The 25,505-nt window shown below is 39.4% G+C and overlaps 1 protein-coding gene across 1 annotated transcript in view; it reads left to right on the forward strand.

Annotated features, from left to right (window-relative positions):
- The window catches only part of LOC105935634 (cytohesin-3), a 53,231-nt gene extending 30,115 nt beyond the window's left edge, over nucleotides 1-23,116 (forward strand). The window contains exons 8-13 of the mRNA XM_012876150.3: nucleotides 3,784-3,932; nucleotides 4,078-4,189; nucleotides 13,102-13,178; nucleotides 17,177-17,248; nucleotides 17,385-17,539; nucleotides 22,553-23,116. Coding sequence (XP_012731604.1) covers nucleotides 3,784-3,932; nucleotides 4,078-4,189; nucleotides 13,102-13,178; nucleotides 17,177-17,248; nucleotides 17,385-17,539; nucleotides 22,553-22,625 — 638 coding nt within the window. The 3' untranslated portion in view covers nucleotides 22,626-23,116. The remainder of the gene's footprint in view (nucleotides 1-3,783; nucleotides 3,933-4,077; nucleotides 4,190-13,101; nucleotides 13,179-17,176; nucleotides 17,249-17,384; nucleotides 17,540-22,552) is intronic.
- The last annotated feature ends 2,389 nt before the right edge of the window (nucleotides 23,117-25,505 follow it).

Raw genomic sequence — 25,505 nt, forward strand, 5'->3', positions numbered from 1 at the left:
TATATCATTAGTGTTCCAACCCAAAGTAGTGCCGTATTATGAAGAGGGAGAATAATAATACAAGATTTTGAAATTTGTTTTACATATAAAAAAAATAGAAGTAAGCATGCAAGGTATTCAGCCCCCTTAAGTCAACACTGTCAAACCACCTTTGACAGAATTACAGCTGCAAGTCCTTTGCGGTAGGGTTTTACCAGCTTTGCACATCTGGAGACTGACATTTCTGACAGTTCTGTTTTGCATTTATAACTTAAGCTCTGTTTGATTGGATGGAATGAACATCGGTTTTCAAACCTTGCCACAGATTCTCCATTAGATTCAGGCCTGAGTTTGGATTGAGCCGTTTTTAGACATGAATATGCTTTGATTTAAATCAGTGATTCCCCAAGGAGGGCCCCAGGGAACTATGGAAGGACCATGGGCTTCAATGTCAAAGAGACTGCCAACATGTTTTACACCTATTAATAACACACTAAGATGATCAAAAAGAGCAATTAACTTTAATTGCATCATAGGCCCATACTGCTTTTACACACATACGGTTGCACATTACACGTGGGCTAAAATTAAAATGAGATAATGGATTAAGTACATGGTAATGACTGCATTAGACTAATTTCTCTTTAAATATTAAAACACAAGCAGATACTTATGTGTGTATATGAGTCGGCTGTGTGCTCAACTGTGCACGTTGGTACTAAAATGGTGGATGGTTGTAGAGAATTGTTGGCAGTGCTAAATGGGGGGCTCTCTGTAAATTAAGCAGGGTAACCACCCATCTAAAAGATTTCATTGACGCTCAGGCTGCATTTGTAGGGTTGTTGTCGTGCTGATAGGTGATCCTCTGCTATGGTTTAGGTCTTTTACAGCCTCCAACATGTTTTCTTTTCCAGGATTTACCTTGATTCATCTTCCATATATTCCCAAAGCATGATTCTGCCATCAAGTTTCACCTTTGGGATGTTGTGTTCAAGCTGATTTTGCCCACACATGGTATTTTGCTTGAAGGCCAAGAGGTTTAGTATTGGTCTTAATTGATAAAATCAACTTCTTCCACATGTTTGCTCTGTACACAGCTTGTTGCAAACTATCAACACAAATTCTGATGGCTTTCTATCAACAAAGGCTTGTTGCCCCTCCTCTCCAAAGGCCAGGAAAGCACGACTTGTAGTTGTCCTATTGACATATTGTTCCACTTAAACTGTGGAGCTCCTCAAGAATTACGATAGTTTTCTTGGTTGCTTGTATGACTTACGTGGCCTGTTAGCTTGGTTGGATGGCCATGTCTTAGTAAGTCTTTGTGAAGCTGTTATTTCACTAATGTTCTCTAACAAACCTTCACAGAAGAGCTGGATTCATATGAGATTAAATTACACACAGCTGGACCCCATTTACCTATTAGGTGACTGCTGAAGGCGATTGGTTTAACTAAATTTTATTTAGGGGAATCAGACTGAATACCACACTGAATACCAATGCATGCCTCAAAGACGTGATATTTAGATATTTGTACATTAAAATGTTAATAAACATTATAAATATTTACTCATTTTCTGTTTGTCCACATAATATCCCCCAAAAATACACTGAAGCCTGTGATTATAATGTGTAAAAATATGAAAGCCTTCACGCTGTATGAATACTTTTGCATGACACTTTATCTGCAGCTGCACGATAAACAATAGCAACAAACAAGGCTCATCCATTATTCAGGACGAGTCAACCTGGCTGAGTGATACATGCTGTTGTGATAAACAAAAGCCTACAGCTACATCTAACAATGAATATTTAAAGGGGCTTTAAAGGCATGATGATATACAGCTGAGCAGCTTTATCTGGAGAAACATGGATGTACAGTCATTTGGTTAAGAAAATCAGAGTAAAAATTGTGATGTGTGTTTTCCCTGATTAAACAGTTTAATGAACTAATCCTACATCTTTAATCTATCAACTCCTCTGGGATAAAATAAAGGGACATTTTAATGAATCAGAGTTGATGTGAGACAGACTATTAACATGGGACACTATCTTTGACAATGCTGATGCTCTGAGCTCACAGAGTCTACACCATTCCAGGTCTTTCATTTCCATAAACATGAGGAAGCGGCTTGTTATGCCCTGCTATTGGGGATTGCATGGCAATTCCTCCATCACAGTTATCCCCTTATACTGTGTGGTGTTCAGTTAAGAGCAAATCTTTCCACCTTTTTTGTTTGTTTTTCTTTTTTTGGGGGGGGGGGTTGGGGGAGTCAAAGAAACAACAGGGTAGAAAGCGTGTCATGGAAAGCAGACAGAAAAAGCATGAATGATTCATTTACAAGCAGCCACTGGCCCGTGTGAGTCTAAGGCTATTCACACAAGGTTGGATCTCACGAATCTGTCTTCTTCTCAACACCATTTATATGGATCGTGTTTTCTTTCACTTGTCTACACAGGTTTTAATTTAAGTCTGATAAATTTCAAACAACATTTTTGAAAAACTATGGGAGAGATGTGTCTGTCAGTTCTGTGTCTTTACCTAATGCTTTTAATCTTTTGCATGTCAAATCTGTCATTTGGTGATTCAGAAGTCAGATTGCAAAATCCTGCGATACAGACAGAAGTAGATTCAAACACAGAAATCGATGCGAAGCTTGAGATAAGACGATATGCTGATGACAATCTGTTGTATGTTCTAAGAATGTTAAATTGCACTAGCAGTAGTAGCTACACAATCCTCTCTTCTCAACAACGTTCACAAACAATAAGTAAATAATGTACCCAATTACAGGGGTTATGTGTCCCCCGTTAATGCTTTTAAGTCATTTAAGTCAAATCTGCATTTTTGAGATTTAGAAGTACATTTTTTATTTGTAATATGATGTCCAAAGTACACAGTATACATGTAAATAAAAATTGAGAAATTCACAAGAAGCACTAGATAAAATATTTTGCTGACGACAATCTGTTGAACATTCTAAAGAATGTTACAACACACATGTATTTCTAAATGGCAAAATTACTTGGACCCATGCTGTTAATACTATGTACAACCACATTTCACTAGTATGACAGCACAGGTTTTCTGTAAGATTTAGATCCCGGGAAGGTGTAAAAAGGTTGATAGTGTGTCCCAGAAGCATTTCTGTGTTGATTTGGTCAAATAGTGGTAGAGCATATGGACTATAAGCAGAGGCTGCTATCTTCAATGCAGTTATCCCTGGTTTGATTCCTGTGTAAGAACATTTGCTCCACAATATCTAACAATGGAAATGTAGTGCCTTGCCACATATCAACATTGGTTCAGACTAAAGTATATAGAACCTGTTAAAGTCCCAGTAGAGATTAGCAAACATTTACATTGGTGATGGCAGGACAGAAAAGGCTTCTTTTTTTGGAAACCTCCAAAGTGATTGGTTGGCATATTGATATAATCCGATGGTTGTTATAGAGACTTAGCCAGCCTGAGATGGTACTCGTTGATGCAGATCTCTAACAGTGAGGTTTAGATAATTTTTTTAATCTTTCTTACCTTCCTTCATATACGACAGGCTAAAATCGGGTCTTTATCCAGAAGTGTGGCACTGATGGAGAGAGATGGACCTCAGTGTTGTTATGTTATACCCCAGAGAAAAAAAGGAGTCACGACTTGCTAAGACTCGGATGAACTTGAAGTAATGCTTTAATTAGAAAACTATGAAAGGCTGTCTTCAGGTTGCCCATTTCTTTACATCCAGACAAAGAAAGACATGAGTCTAATGGTCGGAGGTTAAAATTAACATACTCAGTCCCTACCTGTTGCAGATACCTGCTACGTATTGTCGTTTGCTATCATCATGCTGAACACCAGTCTACACAACCCAAACGTCAGAGACAAGCCCCCTGTTGAACGCTTCATCTCCATGAACAGAGGCATCAATGAAGGAGGGGATCTGCCAGAAGAGCTTCTCAGGGTGAGGGCTTGTTTGTAGAGGGACTGTGAGTCTCTGTGTGATGATAGATAATCTATAATGCCTCTGGCACTCGCACTCAGCACAAATGAGCCGTGCTCTCCCCTGCTCCCCAGTTTGATTTATAATTTCCCTGCCTCGTCTGCAGAATCTTTACGACAGCATCAAAAACGAGCCCTTCAAAATCCCAGAGGACGACGGGAATGACCTGACACACACGTTCTTCAACCCGGACAGAGAGGGCTGGCTCTTAAAGCTGGGTAAGTGGATTACCAGAACCTGGATTTTGTTGTTTTCTGTCAGCAGAGCATCAGAATGACTTTTAACTTGGTTTTCTATTTCCTGCTGAGCTGGCGTGTTTAAATGTTCTGTTTGCAAAAATGCTGGATTTTAAAAGACCATGTTGGAGGTTGATAGATTCTGGTGGGAAACATCTGTGGCTTTGTTAAATTTAAAAGATCAGGTAGGTCCCATACATGACATGGCAGTGTCATACTCGACATTTGAGTTGAACACCCAAATTTGATGACATTGTGCTGCTGTAATTCCCAGTTCTATCAATTGCCTGTCTGATAGGTGATGGGAATAATTCTGTTCTTCCTTTTTCATTATTCTATCCATTTTGTTTAATCTAACACTCTGATCCAAGAAGGGAGCCAAAAAAGCACCAGGTCATGATGCTACCACCCACACCAATGTGTGTTTGGAGTAGGACCCAGCTGCAGAAAGGAATGTGGGATGTGCATAATAATGATTTAATAATAATAATAATAGCTGAAAATCTGTAGCTGTAACAAGACATGTAACAAAACTTTGTAACTGAAACTAACAAAACGTGGAAAATGGGCAAAGTCTCAGCCAGAATAGCAATGAAGAGTAAGAGGAGATACAGTGAAGAAAAATGACCAACAGAGAACTTAAATACTTAGGGAAGTGTTGCGAATTATATTGGATACAAGTGGGTCAATCAGGGCAGAAGGTACGCAGGGAGATGGTGGGAGGGAGACTATTAATTAGCACAGAAAGAGCTGAACTAAGACACAGAGAAACACTTAACCAAGGAGAAAGGAGAAATACCAACCTCAGGGAATAAACTAGAACAGAAAGGTAACAGAATACAAGAATAAATTAAGAAAGCAAACAGAAATAAATAAATGAATGTGGAAAACTCTAGCGATAACAATGAACACTGAGAAATGAACTGTATAAGGCACAACCTTATACAACATAATAAAAAAGGAGATTATGAGAACACAAACCAAAACCTAACACCTAAGATCATAACAATTAAAGGACAATAAGGCTAGTTATAAACGTGTAATAAAGCCAGATTTTTTTTTGCTAATATTTTGGCTGTACTTGCAGTCACAAAGGAAAGTTAAGTGGCAGAATGTCTCAGTTTTTTCTCTCGTCTTTCTTTCTGAAGTGTCTGACTGAAACAGCCTAACCATGCTGAATGCATACGGCACATAAGATCTTAATCTCAGGAGGATATGTCAATAGTGAGTCAAGACAATAGTTTAGCAATAAAATGGCGACAAATAACAAATCAGATGGGGTTGCCTACTCAAGTGAATTATTGTAAGGCAAGTTAAGTGAAAAAAAAGGAAATTACATCTAGAAATTTTTCATGTATTTACTTGGTAACACACAAGATGGATTGGACACTGCAATTAGCAACATACTAAGCTAACAAGGGATATCTGTGAAAACTACATTGTTTACTAAAGAACAGATTGCAATGCTTAGATTTACTGAAAATATAAGCAACAAGGTCTCAACCAGGATATGACGAGATCACTGCTGATCTTTCAACTGTTCCACCAATGGAGGTGATGAAGTAAGATGTCAGTCGTGTCTTCCTTTTTACTCCACTATATTAAACATCTGTTACACTGAGCCGGCTCCTAAAAATGTATCAGCCAATGAGCGTGAAGCTTTGACAGGGCCTCTTCGCTGTGACCTTCGTGTCAAAATCAGAAGCAAAAGACAGATGGCAGCAAAAGCAAAAAGGCCATCGGCAAAACCAAAACATAACTGTCACAATAGAGTTTCACCCAAAAAATAGCATCTGAAAGTATTAACATTTATTTTGTTGTCAAATCAAATTGTTAACTTTGGATTTCTTTATATAAAATTATATAGGTTTCTTGTTAGCTTGCTTAATAGTAGTTTATTTCCTGCGAGAGTTTTTTGGAATGTGTAACTGGCAAAAATTGGTTTCTATAAATTGATAGATGGTCAACTGTCACTCCCATCATTCTTAAGATTTAGTATATTGGATACCCTTAATCCACTTATCTATCTATCTATCTATCTATCTATCTATCTATCTATCTATCTATCTATCTATCTATCTATCTATCTATATATATATATATATATATATATATCCTCCTGTAAATAGATATTTTGTGATGTTTTCTTTGGATCTACTCTAGTTTTTGTGTTAAGCTAATCTTCAAGTTAGGTTAGCACCACCTTGCTTCTGATTAAAACTCAAGAATTTGGGTGATTCCAATTATTTATTGAAATATATTATTAATAAGTGGAAATAACTTGCTTTTTTAAGTCACATTTCCACATTTGTATTTTTTTTTGAGCTGTGACATCTGCCTTTACGGCCTCCTGCCAATCTTTACTCATATAAAACTAATTTACCACAAGACATAAACAGCATGTTTCAGTCAGTTTGCAGTTGTTTGTGGTTCCTGCCAGGTTCTTTGCCATTTAAACTTGTTTCCTCTGAGAGGAAGGTCACCACTTCCATTTCAGACAGCTATTATTGCCATCAGGAAGCTAACAGGAAGCATGGGGACCTTGGTAAGGTTGGATATTTTAGATGAGTCGGCAGTACAGATTTAGCCATTTCATTTGGGCATTAGCAGTTTTGATACTACAATCAATTCTTGTACCAATTTCTTAAACAAAATAAACTTTCATACCTAAACAATCTGCTTATTTGGAATAAAGTGCGGAGCAGGGACCTCTTAATTGTATAACCTTGTGCATGGTAACTTTGTATCTGTAGGCATGTTTGGTATGCAAATCTAACCTTTATCGCAAAGCATAGCTGTTTCTAAGCATGGCTGTAGAGAGCTCTGTTTATCAGAACACAGATAATGCTGTTTCTCTACTTCATGACTTCTGACCTAGTGAATTTAGGGGAAATAGACATAATTAGGCTGCAAGGACTCAAACGCAGATCAGAATGGAAAATCAGTTCGAGTGTTTAATGATAATTAAAAAAAGAACTCTTACAAAATATCTAGCACAGAGATACACAGGAACTGGAGTAAACGCAACAAGCCGGCCAGGCAACAGAGAAAACCAGAAAGAATATCAACTAGGAAAATTGTGTAGAGAAGTCATGGAGAGCAGGTGAGAGCAACGAGAAACAGCTGAAACCAATGAGGGGGAGAGCTGAGGGGAAGCTGAGCAGGGAGAAAACACAGGACAAAATCTAACAGAATAGAATACAAAATGAGCATTGGTACGAACAAAGAAGCTGATCTCAATTGAGTGAATAAAAATGGAAGCAATGAAAGAACAAAAACAACAAGGAAGCAGAAATAATAAAGAAGATAAAACACTTGACAATGATGGGCACAAGGAAATGAACCATTGTGGCAATTCCCAAATGGCAAAACTAAAAGAATACGGCAAGAACTATAGAATTTAATAATTACCATGGAAGATGCTTGAAAACAAGCACAAAATGAAAACCATAACCAAACGCATCAGGATCATTACAGTAATATTCAAATCTTTTTTGCTTTAGCTAAGTTTTGCTCTGAAAATTGTGCAACTTCATCATGGTAACTTTGTGTGCCTCTCGTATGGCTCTCAATTTTCTTTCTCAATCTAACATCATAAACGGCTCTTTGTTTTGTCTAAGCTAGGAACCTCTGTTAATCCTTCTGCCTTATGCTCACTGTTCTTTTTGGAATCCTTCAGCATTTCTTTGTCTCAGAACATTGTTGTCAAACCTTTGTTGCCTTTTTCCATACTTTTCCGTGATGGCTGTTCCCTTCTAGTTCGCAGAGAGCCCTGTACCAGCAACGGCTGCCATATCTCTCCATGCAAGCCGGGGCCCCAAATGTGCCAGCCACCTCATAAAAATGGCTTGTGGTATCAGAGCTGTGAGGGGACAAAAAGATTTATTAGCACTGTGAGGTGATGGGTTATCTCAGGCACAGGCAGGTTTGAGGTCTTCGACCTGCACGGGGATTGTCTGCATTATTCTTGTGACTCGGCAGACGGTTGGATGATGCACTGGGCTTTTCTTAGGTTGTTCCAACACAAACCTTTCCAAGAACCCAAGTGCTCCTCATTATGTCTTCATTTTCTTTCCTTTGAATCAAACAAAAGACTTGAGGGTCTATAAATAAATGGGCAGAATTTTGTTTGAATGTTCACATCAAACACACGAGTTCACATGTCAATAAATTAAAATACAACCAAAAAGTTAATTCATTTCCGTAATTGGTAACACGCATATTGATATATTTGAGATATATCTGACGCATTTAATTCTGTTAATTTTGATGCATATGGCTTACAGCGTATCAAAATCCAAAAATTTGTGTTTCAGAAAAAGTTGTTATTACATTAAAACCAATTAAAGACTTTTAATACAGAGATCTTACGTTACGGCCTACACACTCATGGGGAACGCCGCAGACAGCCATTGACTCCATTCACCGCTAAAAAAGAAGGCTGTTGAAAGTGCCTTATCAAAGCATACTACCGGAAGGTTTAGTGGAAGGAAAAAAGGTGAACAATAAAAAAAAACAATGTATTATTTTGGCTGAGGTGGTAAAGGACTGGACTAAGGGGATTAAGGTGCCTTTTTGCCATCTCTATGTGCTTTGTGAAAGGATTTATGTGCCGAGGGGTACTTCTTTTACTCTCCTGACTCACCAAACGATGCAGTTAAAGGCTAACTTCTACAGGGGCTTCGCAGGTCGATGGAGGGATGTAGTTATGACTTTTGGTTTGTTCGACTGGCCAGTAACAGGATGAGCAAGGTTCAGATGTGATATACTATGAGATGAGTAATGTGTCATTAAAAAAAATGATTAGACCACCTGTAGTCTTTAAAAAGAATGCTTATGCAGTCAAGTACTAACTCCTGTGTGTATCAAGTGACTAAAACGTGGAATGCCTAAAAGCACTGTTTTTGGCATTACAATGTCACAGCTATAGATGTATTTTGGTTATCAAGAAAACCATGAAAAATGGCTTGATATCAGCTCATAAAAAAGGTATTTTTGTTGTTGTCATTATAGTTGTCCAAACAAATGTACCTTAGTTGTACCGGGCATTAAAATTATCTTTTCCATAACTGTAATTTAAATTTAAAGACTTTCCCAGCCAACAAGAAAGGACTGACATTTCTGAATTTAAAATACATTTTTATTAGTCTTTATCATTTACAGATGTTCTGAGATTCTGTATCATTTGTTTTCATTAGCAGTAAGCCATAATCATCAGCTGTTTTCTTCTACTAAATGATTGAAATAAATAATGTTTTGATATTCTAATAGCTTGACATACAGCTGTATATTCTCTTCTTTAAAGTTTTTGTGCTACACCAATGTTCAAATTAGTTTAGTACAGCTTAGCATAAAATTAAAAGCTAATAACTTCAGGATTCCGATCCTTTCAGGTTAACAGGAATACAAACTGGCTTTTTCCTGTAAGTACGGTTAGCTTATCCACACCTTAGCTTTACAGGTGAGCCCATGTCCTGCACATGATGATGCTCCTTTGCAGCTGGAACCCGTAGCCATGCCTGAGTTTCAGGGGATGCGTGAGTTTGTGCTGTGGGAATGCACACGTACTGCTGTGGGGCTGCTGATGCAGTGAAATCAACAACACCCTTGCCCCTTTTCATCCTCCTTCCTGTGTTGCTGCCCTGCAAGCCTCTCACTGTTTTGTGATGACATCCTATCTCTTCCTGTTTTGCTCGCTGTGCAACCCAGCTGCTCTTCAACAGGACAGTTTTTTTTCCCTCATAATGCGTTCCCTTGCTACTCCACTCTCCATCAGCGCCACCTCAGCTTAGTATAATGAGGGAACATTATTGTTCACGTCTTAATGAAGGCCCTCTCTGAGGGAGTCAGCTCTCTGCTGCTGTGAAGTCCAATGTCTGTGCTCTCACAACACCGTGCTGTTACCGAGGACTGAGACTGCTGCTCTGCCTGATCCTGTCACCATCAAACCTGGACAGGATGTCAAGACATGTCTTGGTCATATCTTATTTTAGGACTTGGTATGGCCTCATACCGATACCAAGACATAACAGTCATAGTTACCAATAGTTATGCCTTCAAAACTACAGAAATGTTCTGTTGTAAGGCAAGCCAAGGCACATTTATTTATATAGCACAATTCAGTAAAAAGACAATGCAAAGTGCTTTACATGATTAAAATATAGCAAAATAAAACAGAAAAAAAGCAAGTAGGAATAAAATGTAGATAGAAAAAAGAACAAAAAAAGTGGTGATTCAGTTAACTAGAACAGTTGAAGGCAATCTTAAACAAATGTGTTTTTAATCTTGATTTAAAGGAACTCAGGCTTTCCGCACCTTTACAATTTTCTGGAAGTTTGTTCCAGATAAGTGGAGCATAGGAACTAAATGCTGCTTCTCCATGTTTGGTTCTGGTTCTAGGTATGCAGAGTAGGCTGGAGCCAGAAGACCTTAGTGGTCTGGATGGTTGATACACTGATAACAAGTCTGTGATGTATTTAGGTGCTAAGCCATTTAAGGACCGCCCCTAGAGTTTCACAGTTGTTTAAATGAGATGTGAGACTAAGTGCCAGAGTGACCCGAGTTTTCTCCAGTTGTACAGAGCACAGAGTAGTGCCCCATTTGTCCTTCCCAAGCTTTGCTGTGCACTGCAGGTCAGGTGACTCAAAGAAAAGTGGGCCACCTAGCCAGGGTCTGGCATGAACGCTATGTCCCGGGGGTTCCCCTGGGGTTGGTGCCTCGGCTCTCCCTCGGCATACAGGGGTAGGACTTATGAATGGAGGGTCGGGTGTGTGGGAGGCAGCGTCTCAGGGTTCATGGGGTGGGCTCTGGTTGGTTCAGTTCATGTTGGCCCCATCTCTGGGTGTATGGGGTCATGTGTCGCCTGAGCTGGGATTGGGGTGGGGGTGGGTATGTACAGAGTAGGTCGGGTTGTGGAGACTGTTTAAATTGGCATTTTGGGTTTAAGTTTCCCAAGGTGCTTGACTCGGCGTGCTGGGGGCGGGTCTTTGGCTCCTCACCTCCACTACTGAGCATTTTTATTATGGATAAACCTTACATACACAAGAGCAGTCTCGCAAACACCTACATGTGCTTGGATCCAGGTGCTTAGAGATTCACTTCTATACATAAAACTGTCATTAGCTTTAGCTGTCACTTTATACATCCCGTATTAAATAATACTCTATATATACTCTATAATAATACTCTATATCTACTATTAAATAATAGTATTTTTCAGTGATGGTATCAAGGCGTTGGTTTTGCTGTTCTTTTTATATCTCTCTTTGCTGGTGTAGAAGCAGACACCGAGGATGTTATATTACTCTCTCCTTTTCCTCTCTATTTTTCACCTTTCTCCATTTTAGCATGTTGTCTCAACTTTTTCTCTTCTTTTTTTCTCTCCAACCTTCCCATTTTTGTGTCCATTCAGCATGAAATAGTCCCAGACTAAAATTCTAATAAAGCTTCTTGCATATATAAATCAAGCAGAGCACTATGGAAAAAGCAGTAAGGCTCCACTTGTGAAAGTAACATCTGTTGTGCTCTCTTTGGCATTAAGACAACATTTCTTAATGATACACTGACAGACAGGACACGTAAAAAAAAAAAAGAAGAATCCTATTAGACCCGAAAGACTATTTGCGTGCTTTAAGGTTCTCAGGAAGTGTGTTGGTCAGTGCAATAACCTGATTTCATTTATTTTTTAAAGGTGTGAAAATATCTTGTGTCTGCGTGTTATGTGTTATCTGTGGGCATCCTTGACCCGTTGTCTGTCTCAATAAACGTCACTATGGTAACAGATGGTGGCAATAAAGATTTTTGATTCTTCAAATTAATTTAGAAATATTTATGCGGCCCCATTTTTGAGGTACAGTGAATGGAGCATCATTTGAATATCATCGAAATAAAAACAAGATTCTAAACTGAAGTAAAGCAGGACAGTGCCATGGGAAATAAAATGCAGAACGTTTTTTTCCTGCCTCTATAGATGTTAAAAGCAAACTAAGGTAAAAAAAAAAAAAAAAAAAAGAAATAAGCTGCTCTATAAATCTTTATACGGTCCTCTGACTATTTAGCATACCAGGTCTTAAAATTAACTCAGCAGGTAATCGATTGAACTCTTCCCCAGAAGCCTGTATATCCAGGAGCCTCTACATCACATCATAAATGTCAGTTTTTGAGGACAGCATCAAACATATGGCTGAGGGAGATTAGCAACTCTGCACACAGGCGTGTGGACTGACTGCAGTGGTGCGAGGTTAAACCTAATCCTGGAAGTTTACCTCAGAATAGTGTGTCTGATTACATCACTAACGGCTTTTTTTTCTTCTTTTGTACTTTCTACAAAGTCAGCAAACATGTTATTATGGAGCACAAATTGCAGATTGTTCATTGATAGCATAGGCAAAGTGCAGACAGGGTAATAAACACAAGATCTGATAATCCTATTACTTCAGTTTAATGTGGCACTTAGAGATTTTCCCTCACATGAAACAAAAAAAAAAGCTTTGGGTCAGATAGCTATCTACATAAATCTGTATGTTTGAAAACTAAACTTTCTTTAGAACATTTCAGAAAAGTCAGTTTTCTGCCCAAGTCAAACTCACCAACGTTTTGACCATGTATGATCGGAACTACACTCTGCCCTGATGCTGTGGCCACCATGTGTGCTGCGTCTTGGATATTTTTTCTTGAAGGCAACACAATGTTCTAATGACTCCACAAACCTCTCCTGCATCCCCCCTGGGGACTGAGGGGGAGGGGGCAGAGCGTTAGATGCCCTTATCCAATGTTATGATTAGAGCCAGATGTGGCACGTGAAATTGGGGTCTCTTGGAGGTTACCTTCTAAGTGGGTAAAAAAAAAAAGCTACCAGAAATGTAGCTCAAAAGCTGTTTGTTTCTCCCCGACAGGCGGCAGAGTCAAAACGTGGAAGAGAAGATGGTTTATCCTGACCGACAACTGCCTCTATTACTTTGAATACACAACAGTAAGTATCATCATTTGTATATGAATTAAAGGCAAGATTGGTTCACATCCATCCATCCATCCATCCATCCATCCATCCATCCATCCATCCATCCATCCATCCATCCATCCATCCATCCATCCATCCATCCATCCATCCATCCAGCCATCCATCCAGCCATTGTCTACATTCGCTTTTCCGTTTTGGCTGATGGGAGGTGTGTGTGTGTGTGTGGGGGGTGGGGGGGTGGGGGGGTGGGGGGAGGTGGGGGGGGGGGGGGGGGGAGGGTTTTATGTCTGGAAAATATGCTGAAGAGTATTAATGCTAGATTTGGAATGTCAAACTTGATCATCAATGCATAACACAAGTCGACACCCAAGATGACAGTAATGAGAAAGTTTGAGTTCATCAAGTGAAGATTTATATGTAGATTCATTCAGTGAGATGGAGGGAGACGAGAGTAATGTGTGGATTGGAAACAACACAACAAACTGGCAACTCTGCAACGTATGGTAGCGTAAGGTTGCAATTTCTGCTCAGCTTCTGTCCAGCAGTTTTACTCTAAAGCCCCTAGGCATCAACTTTCCCAAACATCTGTATCAGCAGAATAGTTTGCGTTGGGAAATTATGCAGTGATTCTGAAAGTATCATCTTTTCTTCAAATCAGTCCATGTTTTACTGCTGAGGATTAAACTACAGTAATTGAGTTGTCAAAGCGTTAGTGTGAGGACTCGGACTGTGAAAGGCCATCTACAATTAGTTGTCTGAAAACAACCTCTTGTTATTATCAATAATAGAAATCATGCTATCACCTGATAAACTTTGTGTTCATGAACAACAGCTGGGATGGCTTGATGCTCTGGTTGATGATTCTGCTTGAGCTCTTGGTCGTAGCCATGAAAAAAGTGTGTCCTGTCCTCTTAAATCAAGAATCCAGTTGTTTCATCATGCTGGAGCAAAAAGTGTGTTGTGGTGTGGAGAAATCTGCCCTCTTCTCGTGTGTTGACTTCCATGCAGTACATCCACACTTCCTGTAAAGGACAATCTTTATAGGAAAGGAGCTCAATCCTTTTTCTAGATCACCAGAAAGTGGTCACACATCCATACAACGTTGTTCAATTAAAAAGGTATTTTTTTGTCAAGTAAACAGTTTATCAAAAGAGATTTCCAGATGGCTCCATTTTAAATGGTATATAATCCATATGTGGTAGTGTTGTCCTATTTTACTGAACCTTGACACACTAAAATAGGCAAGAAAGAAAAGATTTCATAAAAGTGTGTTTTAAAACTACTATTTCAGTTTAAGATTCAATTTATTTATGTTTCATGCTTTCAAATGTTTTTTGTTTTAGCTGCAGTCATTCATACTACGACAGCACCTCTCTGAGTATTTAAACAGACTCTACAGGACATAGCTCCTGCTGATATGACATTCTCTCTTAGATGTGAAAAGATTTCTTTTTGGAATCTGCGCAGTAGAAAAATACTTTAAACAAGTTAGACCGGCTTGTTCAAGGAGAGCATTTTTCTCAACATCTGTTGTTGATGTTGATGAATTGTTGAAAAATGATGCTTAAACTTTAAAATTGAAATGTGGCAAAAGGCTGTTGTGAAGAATTGAGTGGAGCAGATGAAATATATGTAGTCTGCTAGTCCCCGATACATAACAGAGAGTGGCACAACTCTTTACCCTCCAGGTTCACTGTTTAACAGATGCATCCCTTTGAACATAAACGAGCCACACTCCTGCAATTAACATGAGGCTTCACTGAAAACATCTGCAAAAATCCACAGCAACACATCTGGCACTGCAAAGATGTAAGCCCCTTTCAAAACCCCACAGCATGGAATCCCACAGAGTACACAGATCCTGTTGTGGTGGCGGGGTCCACGGGTCTCACCAAACCAGCTGTAAGATTCTGTCCCGGGGCATTGCCTCGCTCCTGGTTCCCCTCCATTAGACGAGAGATGACAAGCAGGCCATGGTTACCCGCTCGACATCTAATAACACTCATCAGAATCACTTTATTGTTGTCCCTGTAAGGAAATATGCCTCGCAGGCAGGTGAAAAATATAAAATCACAATCACTCTACAACAGTTGTAGCGACAGTAGACAGGTGACTGTAGTCACAACAGGAAGGTGAATGAATGTAGAGCACAAGGTTTGGTCTCCCTAAGGCGCTGTCCTTTATGTGACTGGAATGAATTGAAACCTTCAGCGTGTTTTCACTTCATCTGCGTTGTTCCTTCAGAAACCTCTGCACTCAAAGCAAAAGGAGCAGTAATCCTTCGGAGAGGTGCATCAGACATGGAATTTATTTCAGATGAATCTTTTATTTGTAATATGTCTTTGTCAAAGTAGTGATCTGTTGCAAATCCGATACTTACCAGGTAAAGATGTGTTAAAAACCTGTTTATCAACTACTATTTTATAGCAGTAGGATCATCTGTCACTCAAAATTAATCTTACTTTAATTTGACAGCAGAGTGTATTAAAAAAATCAGTTAAATGAATGTTTATTGTTTATTTTACAAAATTACTGGTGGCTAGTGACTCCTGAGTTTTCCTATGTACAGTAGGAATTAATAACAAAAATGATTCATGAGATGAATCAAGATAAAACTTTATGCTGATAGTCTGTTCTAGTTTCTAATAAAGGTTACACTACACTTGCAATACTAAGGATTTGTATCCATCCATCCATTTTCTAACACGTCTATCCCTTGTGGGGTGTCAAGCGGTGCTGGTGCCTATCTCCAGCTGTCAATGGGCGGGAAGCGAGGGCAAAACAATATATTATCAGTTAAAGAAAATAAATTGTAACCAAATCTGCTTTATTTTGAAAATTCTAAAACAATCTCCACGCTTATTGGCATCCCAGGTATCTGCTCTGCTATAGGTTTTTGATCAGTATCCCCCTATAACACCCACTGATGACCCATTTTCCTTCTACTAGTACAGTTCACCAGACTTTTATTACCAATACCCTGATATGTCAGAGTTCATGATGCAAAATTACCATCAAGTTTTTAAGTTTTTTTGGAAGAGAAATGGGCCTATAGCATCATAGATCCTCCACCATACTCAATAGTGGCCAATGAAGTTTTTTCCCCCATATATTTACACTTTGACTTGCAAACAAACCCCCTGGAGTGTTGTTGGACTATTATTTTCATTTTTATTTATTTTATTTTTTTTGGGGGGGGGGTTGCCAAAAAACAAACTTTTGTGCATAAAATGCACTGACTTATGTCAAATAATACTTCTCTAATACTTTAAATCATAGCAAGCATCATTGTGTTCTGCTTCACTGTGCACCCCCCAGCAGACCGTTACAGGACTGTTTTGTTTTCAAGCTTCACTGGTTCTGACAATACTGATAGAGGTAAATGCTGTGATCTGTCTTGTCCCAATTCAATTAGACACAATGTGTCATTTAATGTGTTTACGATGGGAATGGATCACCATCTGACCAGAGGTCCTGGTAACGTTTAGCAAACTCCACATTTATATTTGAGATGGCAGAGGAGAAAAGTGTTTTTTTTTTTATGGCATGTTAACTGCAGATCTGACCATAGATATAAGCAAATTTAGGTAGGTAGCTATTTTCTTGTCGCTGTATTCTAACCTCCGAAGAGCACATTTACCTTACTAGCATTGCATGTTCTTATTTTGAAAATGCCTATACCACCTAGGCCATAGATTATGCTACATTTATACAATTAAGATATTCTTAAAGTACAGTGAAGATTAAATTTTAAGGGTTCCTTACCTTGGAGTAATTTTGTTAAAAGTCAGACATCGCTAATTATTATATTGTGCTACTTCAGTCAAGATTACATTTGCCGAAGCAGTGGTTAAACCTTTGAAAAAGGCTTCCTTGGGGGTTCCTTAGTTTCTTAATGCCCTTCTTTATGCAGAGGTGTGGTCCTGGTCCTGATCTTAAGTGGAGGCAAATGCATTTATTAAAAAAAAACAATATGTTGATGCTGAACTATTTTATGTTTGTGCCCTCAGGATAAAGAGCCTCGTGGGATTATTCCCCTTGAAAACCTCAGTATCAGAGAGGTGGATGAACCAAGAAAACCTGTAAGGAGCAATTCTCGTAGTCCTTCTCCCTCATTTCCCTTTACGCACTTATTGTTGCCTAAACAAGAATTAGAAAAACATTTCTTCTCAGTTTGTTTCCATGAAACACCGACTTTGCCTGTATGACATCTTCCAGAACTGCTTCGAGCTTTACAACCCCGGCCACAAAGGTCAGGTCATCAAGGCCTGCAAGACGGAGGCTGACGGGCGGGTCGTGGAGGGTAACCACGTAGTGTACAGGATATCAGCCCCCACCCCAGAGGAGAAGGAGGAGTGGATCAAGTCCATCAAGTAAGAGCCGGCACGTTGGCGTGGATCCATTTACACTCAGAGGGCACTTACCCTGCGCCGGCCTGCTCCCACATGAGACTTTCTCACGTCTGACCTTCACACTGTGAGAAGCGAGCGTTCACACAGAAGGGAGTGTAATCACAAAACACAGAGAGAGAGGCTGCTGGCTAAATGTAAATCTACTTCTCACACTTCCATGTAGAAAACACTTAGAGGTAATCCTGCTCTTCCGAAGAAGGTCACTCCCCTTTGACTTAAAAAGCAAGGAGGAAAAACCCAAATAAGGACTCAGGAAGGATTTACAATTTACGGGGCCTTGCAAATGAACCAAACCCTCTTCTTTCTTTCTTTTTTGTTTTTTTTGTTTTTGTTTTTTTACATTTTCTTAAATTACAAGCACAAACCTGAATGTATTTAGAATAGAATACAAATATCCTTTATTTCCCCTCAGTGGGAAAATTCAGATGTACCAGCAGCAAAGTGAAAGGCAAATAAAAAGCATGCAGATTCACACCAAGATAAAAATAATAATATAAAAACAAAGAAGTGAAAATAAGAGACTGTATAGAATGGGCAAATTTACACCTTAAGAAAAAATATACGTTACAGAAATTAGAAATAGCATGCTCAATACTCAGATTTAAAGGGGGACATTTTACATCAAATCCACTTTTTTTAGCCCTTAAATACATTTTGTTGTGTACTTGGAGTCTCTTGGAGTGCAGAAAAGTTGAATGCAGTTTGTTCAGGAGTTACATAGATATCTTTATATTTAGTTTGGGTCATATTTATCAAGCCATTCAGTTCCCTGTTGCATTTTTCAAACAATAACATCACAATATTTGCTACAGAGCTGCTAAACAAGGACAGACTTCTGACTCACCAATTTTGCGAACATGTCATTTTTATTTCTTAGAGCAATTTTGCTGAAGGATGCCGAAGCTACAAGTGGATAAGTTAAAATGTTTGGTTCTTCATTACACCAGTATACTATAAAAATGGCGGAACGGGGTGGGGTGGAACACTCTGTGACCCAGAGGGGGGGTTAGGGTGTGAACTCCCTCATTTAGATTTAAAGAGACCGCACCAAAACAGCTGCTCTCTGGCTCACCTCAGAACAGAGGTAAAAAGGGGGAATGTAGGGCCAAATTAATGAGGGATTCAAACAAAAGCATTGTAGTTCCGCTTTATATAGAACACAACTGAGTAACTTCAATGTGACAAGGAAGAACTGAAAAGCATCATATGTGCACAGGAGAGCTACCTCCTCAGGACAAGACTCAGCCGTCCACCTGCACCTCAAAGACAGAGGACACTCTTTTGAGGACCAATGAACCAGTGTTCACATTTTGGACAGAGAAGACAGATGGTTTGAGAGAGGGGTGAAGGAAGCCATTTACGTAAAGCGAGAAAAAAAGCTTTAAACAGAGGAGGAGGGCTCAGGTTTCAACTTTCAAAAACTTACAACACAGCAATAAGTTTCACCCCAATGCACACCTCCATGAATGTGACCACAACGTTCCTCCTGTGAGCCAGTCAGACAATGGAGAGCCTAATGACTCCTCATTGTGAGGGGTGAACAATTTCAGGTGAATCTTCATGTGAACCTAAGGTTTAATGAGGCCAGCAGGTCTATAAAGCTTGGAACTCCACACTACTCCAGACATTTTGAAATGAGAAAGCATCCTGGATGAAAAGCAAAACGTCTTCAGCTTCAGAATAAAGTTCAGTTGTTTTATTTTTTAATCTTTTATTAGATTAATCAATCTATCAAGTCAAATTTTTGTAGAAAAGAGATGTTAATCATTGTTGATCCAAAACTTAAAAATAGTTTTCCATGTCTGCCTTATTGAAAGAAATGCAGGAAATTCTTTTCAGTCGAATGGAAAATCGCAGGAAAACATTTATTTGTTTCTCAACAATAAGAACACCAGTTGGGTCACCCTTCTACTAATTAGTTGACTTTCTCATGAGAGGTATCAGAATAAAGGGGCCAAATATAAATGCACACCACACTTTCAGATTTTTACTCGTAAAACGTTCTTTAAAGATTGCATAATTTTCTTTCCCCTTAATGATAGAACACTACTTTGTGTTGCTCCATCACATAAACTGCTCTTGATCATGCGATACGATCTTAAAAGGGCGCTGTCCGTGGTTCTTTAGATTGTTATTACATTGGTGCCACATTACAGCGTGATAAAGGAGCCAGAAATGGAGTCCTGCAATGTGAAGACCTTTATCATATATCAAGATGGTTTTACCTGACGTTGTGCTGCTGCCTTTTTCTGTGGATGTGCCCATTTTTAATGACATTATCAACAAAAAGCTGCCTTGTTATCCAGTGGGGGGATAGTGGAAATGCCTCTGTAAGTTGGACTCAGTGTGTTATTGATCAGCTCCACTGGCTTTCCTCCCGTCTGCTTCACTGGAACATACAATCAATAATAGGGCAGAAAATTATATTACGCTATTCTTCCATGCACTAATGATGTTATGGAGCCTCTTAGCACTGACAGATGTGTATCTGTTAAATGAGAGTGGTGCCATTTACAGGGAGTTCCTTACATCTTGTTGAGGCTGCTTCACATTCGGAGCAGAGGCGGAGGAGCTCGTTAGTCTGCGTTTAGAACATTTAGAATCAGCCTCCCTTAATATGACACTGGGAGATCCAGACAAACGTCATGAAGAGGCCGTCCTTTTCACTGTGGGGATAATAACCGTCACAGACTGGACCCACTCTTGTGTGGACTGAGGGGGCAGACGGCTACCCAGCAGTCAGCAGTCAGCACATTCTTACACACACATAGCCTGTATGTGAACGTGCGCACACCGTCCGGACCTGATGGATGTGCCACGGCGGGGACTGCTGCTGTGTTCATGCATACAGAGGAGGGAGCGGCCCGTCAGCTGCTAATTATTCAGCGTTTTTCCCATCCTCTGAGTGCAACACGAGGCTGCCGTTCTTCTAAACGGAGCGAGGGCTGATGTGGAGATGGATTTACACTCTGCATAAAGCTGCTGTGATCGGATTGATTTACTTGGAAAGGTGACAAACGAGAAAGTCCTCTGCAGACCCCATAAGTAAAATGACTTTGCCTCTCTTTGCTCACTGTTTTGGTTTCACTGCACCCTCATGTCAGTGTTTTCTGCAAAGCAAGAAACCGTTTTCACCAAATAACAACCTCGGACAGAGCCAGCTTTACACCGGACAGGCATGCTGAAAAGAAAACGTCCCCCTCACTTACTTCAATGTTTTTAAGGCTTCAGGATATAAAAGTTTCCAAAAGGAGCCTGATTGCACTTGAGTAAATTGCTCATCATCAGTGTGAGCATCTCTATAAAAGCAAAATTTCTTGATTTTTGTTGATCAGGAGCCAAACAAATGTATGTTAATACAGTGCCAGAGTGGAAAGCAGCAATCACCTGAAAGAAGCAACTGATTCCACATCTGGGAAGAATTTTAAGGCCACAGTTTGATTTGCGCTGATCTAAAGAGACCTGACCCTGGTTAGTGGATGCTGTTCCTGGCCTGTTGCTGGCCAGTTAGAACCCCATCTTTCTAACTTTCTGGGCACAGACAGAACTGTGTTTTCACAAGCATATACATGATTCAGTATAAACTTTAAAAGTAATATTATCTGAAAAAAGATGAAACCTAAACTTCTAAAAGGAACACTTAAAATGGTCAAACAAGTTAGTTAGAGCCGTAGATAATGCGTTTTCTCTACTTTCTCTTCTACCAGTTATCAAATACAGGCAGATGCTTCTGCATGTTGTACTGCAGTGAGCTCTGTGTGCCCTAGGTGGCAGTGTGAAAGGCAACCCTGTTCAGGTTAAGTCAGAACCGGTTAGAGAAAGGATCCATGCAGGAGTTGTCCAAAGTGGGGCTGAGGGTCATTTGAATAATTGTGTGTGGCTCCCACCAACTGTAGTTCAAGAATGGTAAAAATGTGGCCCTCCATAGAATGGAGCTGATGCAGATGGACACTTATTGTAATGTTTTAGGACGAGACTTTCTTAAGCAAAATGTTTTTAATGCTGGGAGGAGACTGAAAACATTTTCTAGACCAACTAAAGAGAAAACCTTTGATTCAAGAAGTTAGGAAACTGTACACTTTTGTTTTATTAAGGTAAGCGCCTCTGGTTCTTTTTCAACAACTATTACTGTGCAGGTATTATGTTCTACTGACTTTCCTTAATGTAATGTGCCATTAATTCATCGCTAAGCAGGTAAAAAAAGAAGAGAATTCACAATAAAATATTTTTTGGGTTTTTATTTAGAAATAAATATATACTATAATGTGGCCTCAGAGTACTTTCAAGTGCGTGAGTTCAGACTGTGGTGCAAACTGTTTGGACACCACAAAGGTGTTCCAGAGCCCTGAGAAAAGCTCAATAACCCCTCTGGTCAGAACCTAAAGACCTCATTTAGCTTCTCAAATGTTCAAGCTAATGATGATACGATTAAAAAAGGACACGTGTGGGTGGTTGGTGTCAGGAGAAAGCCTATATGAGCATATAGAATATAACGCAACTGCATCTGTAAAGTGGAACCCAAAACCAACTAAAATTCTAAATATATGCACAAACGCCTCATTTTGACAAACACAGTGACAGAATGGTAGATATAATATGTTTTATATATATTATAATATTTAACAATTAAGTATAAAGATAAAATAAAAAATATTTACTAAAATTCCAGTTAGTGTTCAATGACACAATCAATGAGATTTTAACGTATATTTAATACCACCAACTGACAAATGGGTTTGGAGATTAAAAAGGTAAAAAAATGATTTGTTTTTGTTGAGTCAGAACTGCAGCAGGTTGGCTGCCCCCCCCCCCCCCCCCCCCCTCCTCCTTTCCCATTCTCTACCAACATGAAGTGCAAACACCTTGCAGGAAGCTGACAGTCATAGGAACACGTTCACAGCGCTGACAAACTGACCCTCACAGTGACCAGTTGGATGCTGTCATTAATCCGTGCCTTCCTGTCCCCTTTTACAGGGCGAGCATCAGCAGGGATCCTTTCTATGACATGCTGGCCACCAGGAAGAGGAGGATAGCCAATAAAAAATGATGACTGCGTATCTCGGACTGAAAGTCCTTGTGCGTCTCTGTGTTTATTTTACCGAAGTCCCAGGTGTCTACAGTTCATTGATTTCGGGGCTGAGGGACACAAGGGACTCTGGGTCATTTCTGGCTGCATCTCAAGTCTTTTCTGATGTGAAAGTCAGGAAGAAGAAGGAAAGTGTGAATGCACTCTTCTCCAACCTGAGTTATAATGAAGAATGGCAGAAGAAGAGACACCTGTTACTGGAATAAGGGAGCTGTTTTTTCTGTAATGCTTGGGGTGGATTTCCCTCTGCTGGTCACTTCAGAAATTTAATGTACTTCAACTTAACTGCAAAGGTACCCTCAGAATTTTTTCATATTTTGTCTATTCAATGTATATTAAAAGGATATTATGTGACAGACAAACACAAAGTAGTGCATAATTGTAAAAATACATGGTTTTCTTTTCTGAACCAATAAAAATCTAAGAAGAGTAGCATGCATTTGAATTGAGCCCCCCCCCCCCCCCCCCAAAGTAAACACTTTGTAGAGGAACTTGTTGCTACATCAGCTGAAGTCTCTATTAGCTTTGCAAATTTAGAGTCAGACATTTCTGCCCATTCTTCTTGCAAAACAAATTCCATCAGAATGCAGTGGAGAGCATTTCTGAACATCAGACTTCAAGTCATGCTACCATCGTAGCTGCATGAAGCATGATCTCTTCCTGTAAAGTGAACTTAAACAGAGTCTCTAATGGTTTTTCTTACAGCTTCTCTATGTAGCTTCACCCATCCTGCAATCAGGTCTGACACATCTTTCTAAAACCCCCCAAAAAAGTATTCCCACAGCATGATGCTGCCATCACCATATTACACAATTTGGAGGATGAGTTTGTTTTCCGCCATACATTTTCTTCACATGTGCTTCTCTGATAAGCGATCTGCTTGCCTGGCTCGTCAGTTTAGCCGGACAGCCATGCACAGAACGGGTTTACGAGTATCAGAGTAAAAGGGGCTGAATACATGCGCATCCCACGTTCTTTAGGTACCCGTTTGTAAAATGTTGTGAAAACTACTCTTTTTTTTTTTTTTCTTCTTCCACTTCACAAATGATGCACTGTTTTGTGTTGGTCTATCTCATACGTTCTCAATAAAACAGACTGGAGTTTCTGTCTGTAATGTGAAAAGTAGTGAAAAGGTTCTAGAGGTTGGAGTATTTTTTTTTTTTGTGAGACACTGCAGGGTATACACGCAGAGTAACAAAGAAAACCCAGAATGCGTTGCCTTTTACGGCAGCCTCCCTCGCGCCCAGGCGGATGTACCAGCGACATTCCTGCTGCCATTTCTGACGTCCACCTCCTTCAACTGCCAACACCTAACAATATTTTATAGCAACTTCTGAGAGCCTCAAGCTTATCAGTCAGCTGGTCTGGTTGGTAGCCTTCAAATGACTGTATTATGCAATCATTCTGATTTATTCTGTAAATGTATTCACATACTTAAATTATAGTAAGCCCAGGTATTTAATATCTGACTGCAAAGAGATGGAAACACGACTGAAGGCCGAAGACCTTGCAATAGAGTGTAATAACACATTTTTGAAGTGACTGTAGTTTTTAAAAGCTCTAATTCAGTTTGTATACTGCCTCCTGAAAGTATTTTGTGTCTGAGAATCTATCTTCCTCATTAATTTTAACTCTTTTGTATTTTTTATTTCTCCCCCTTACAGATAGTGCGTATAGTATAAAATGTGCAGGTTTCGTTCTTTTTTTTTCATGTAGTGTTGATCACGGCTGCAGCCATTCACCATTCAACGTTTTAACCCAGCAACCTATAATAGAGGAAGTGGGACTTTTTTGTGCTTCTGCTGGAGAAATGAAGCCTCCTCCCATTCCTGTTATTGATGAGAAATGAATAACTGGCGCTGGATTAAAGAAACTATATTAAGTATGTAACCATACCGACGGCCAAGCTGAGTCTTCATGTCAACATTGACTCAATCTGAGCAACCGGCAGCCCGAACCAAACTCATGGAGCAGTTGCTTTTGTCATGGTTGTGTTTTACTTTTGGGGAACAGCCCTTGAAAACTTTGATGTACAATCGGAATAAAAAAAAATTGCATACTCCTTAAAAAGTTCTGTGTTCATGTGAGCCCAGTGAGAAAATGCACTGATGACTGATCCTGTGGTTCTAAAATGGGTCTAGTGTGTGTTTTATGAGTAGTGGTGCAACAAGATCTTATAGTGTGAGACCTCACAGTATTAAAACACCACAATATGTCACATCAGATTGAAGTTTGTCCGGTAAAGCTAAAAAGCAGTTGCTGTTTTAGACCAAGATGTGAAGGTCGGGCTTTAAGCTTAAAACGTCCAATCTGTTGGACACTTATTTTCCAGAAGGCACGACAAGTTAATTTTATTTATAAAGCACTTTTCAGAAGGTACATCTTCAGTCGTGTTCTGGTTGTATGATGGACCTTGCTTTCTGGCAACATGGATCCAGAGGTTTGTGAGAAGCCTCCACAACTTTTCAATGGCATTTTGGTTACTCTATATAAAAGAAACAGATACAGACTAGATGAGAATGATTTGTAGAGAGAGCCACGACCAGCTAACCAGTAACCGCTAACTTTTGCGCTTGCTATATGGTTTATTTCACAGTTTTTTTCGTTTTTCAGATCCAGATTGAAATTTGAAATGTTTGGACAGATCAAACTTATACTGGATAATTCTTCCCTGAATTTAAAAATACATTTTGAGATATAGATAACCTTTTGTGTTTTTGAAAACATGAAAAGAGCTTTTGTTTTAGCATTAAAACTGGATCTGAACTATACAAATAAACAAACATTACATATGGACGAGTCGACCCTTAGAAATCGTTATAAATGCTTTAAAATACATTT

Source organism: Fundulus heteroclitus, chromosome 10, assembly GCF_011125445.2.
Source record: "Fundulus heteroclitus isolate FHET01 chromosome 10, MU-UCD_Fhet_4.1, whole genome shotgun sequence".
In the NCBI taxonomy this organism is placed as follows: Eukaryota; Metazoa; Chordata; class Actinopteri; order Cyprinodontiformes; family Fundulidae; genus Fundulus; species Fundulus heteroclitus.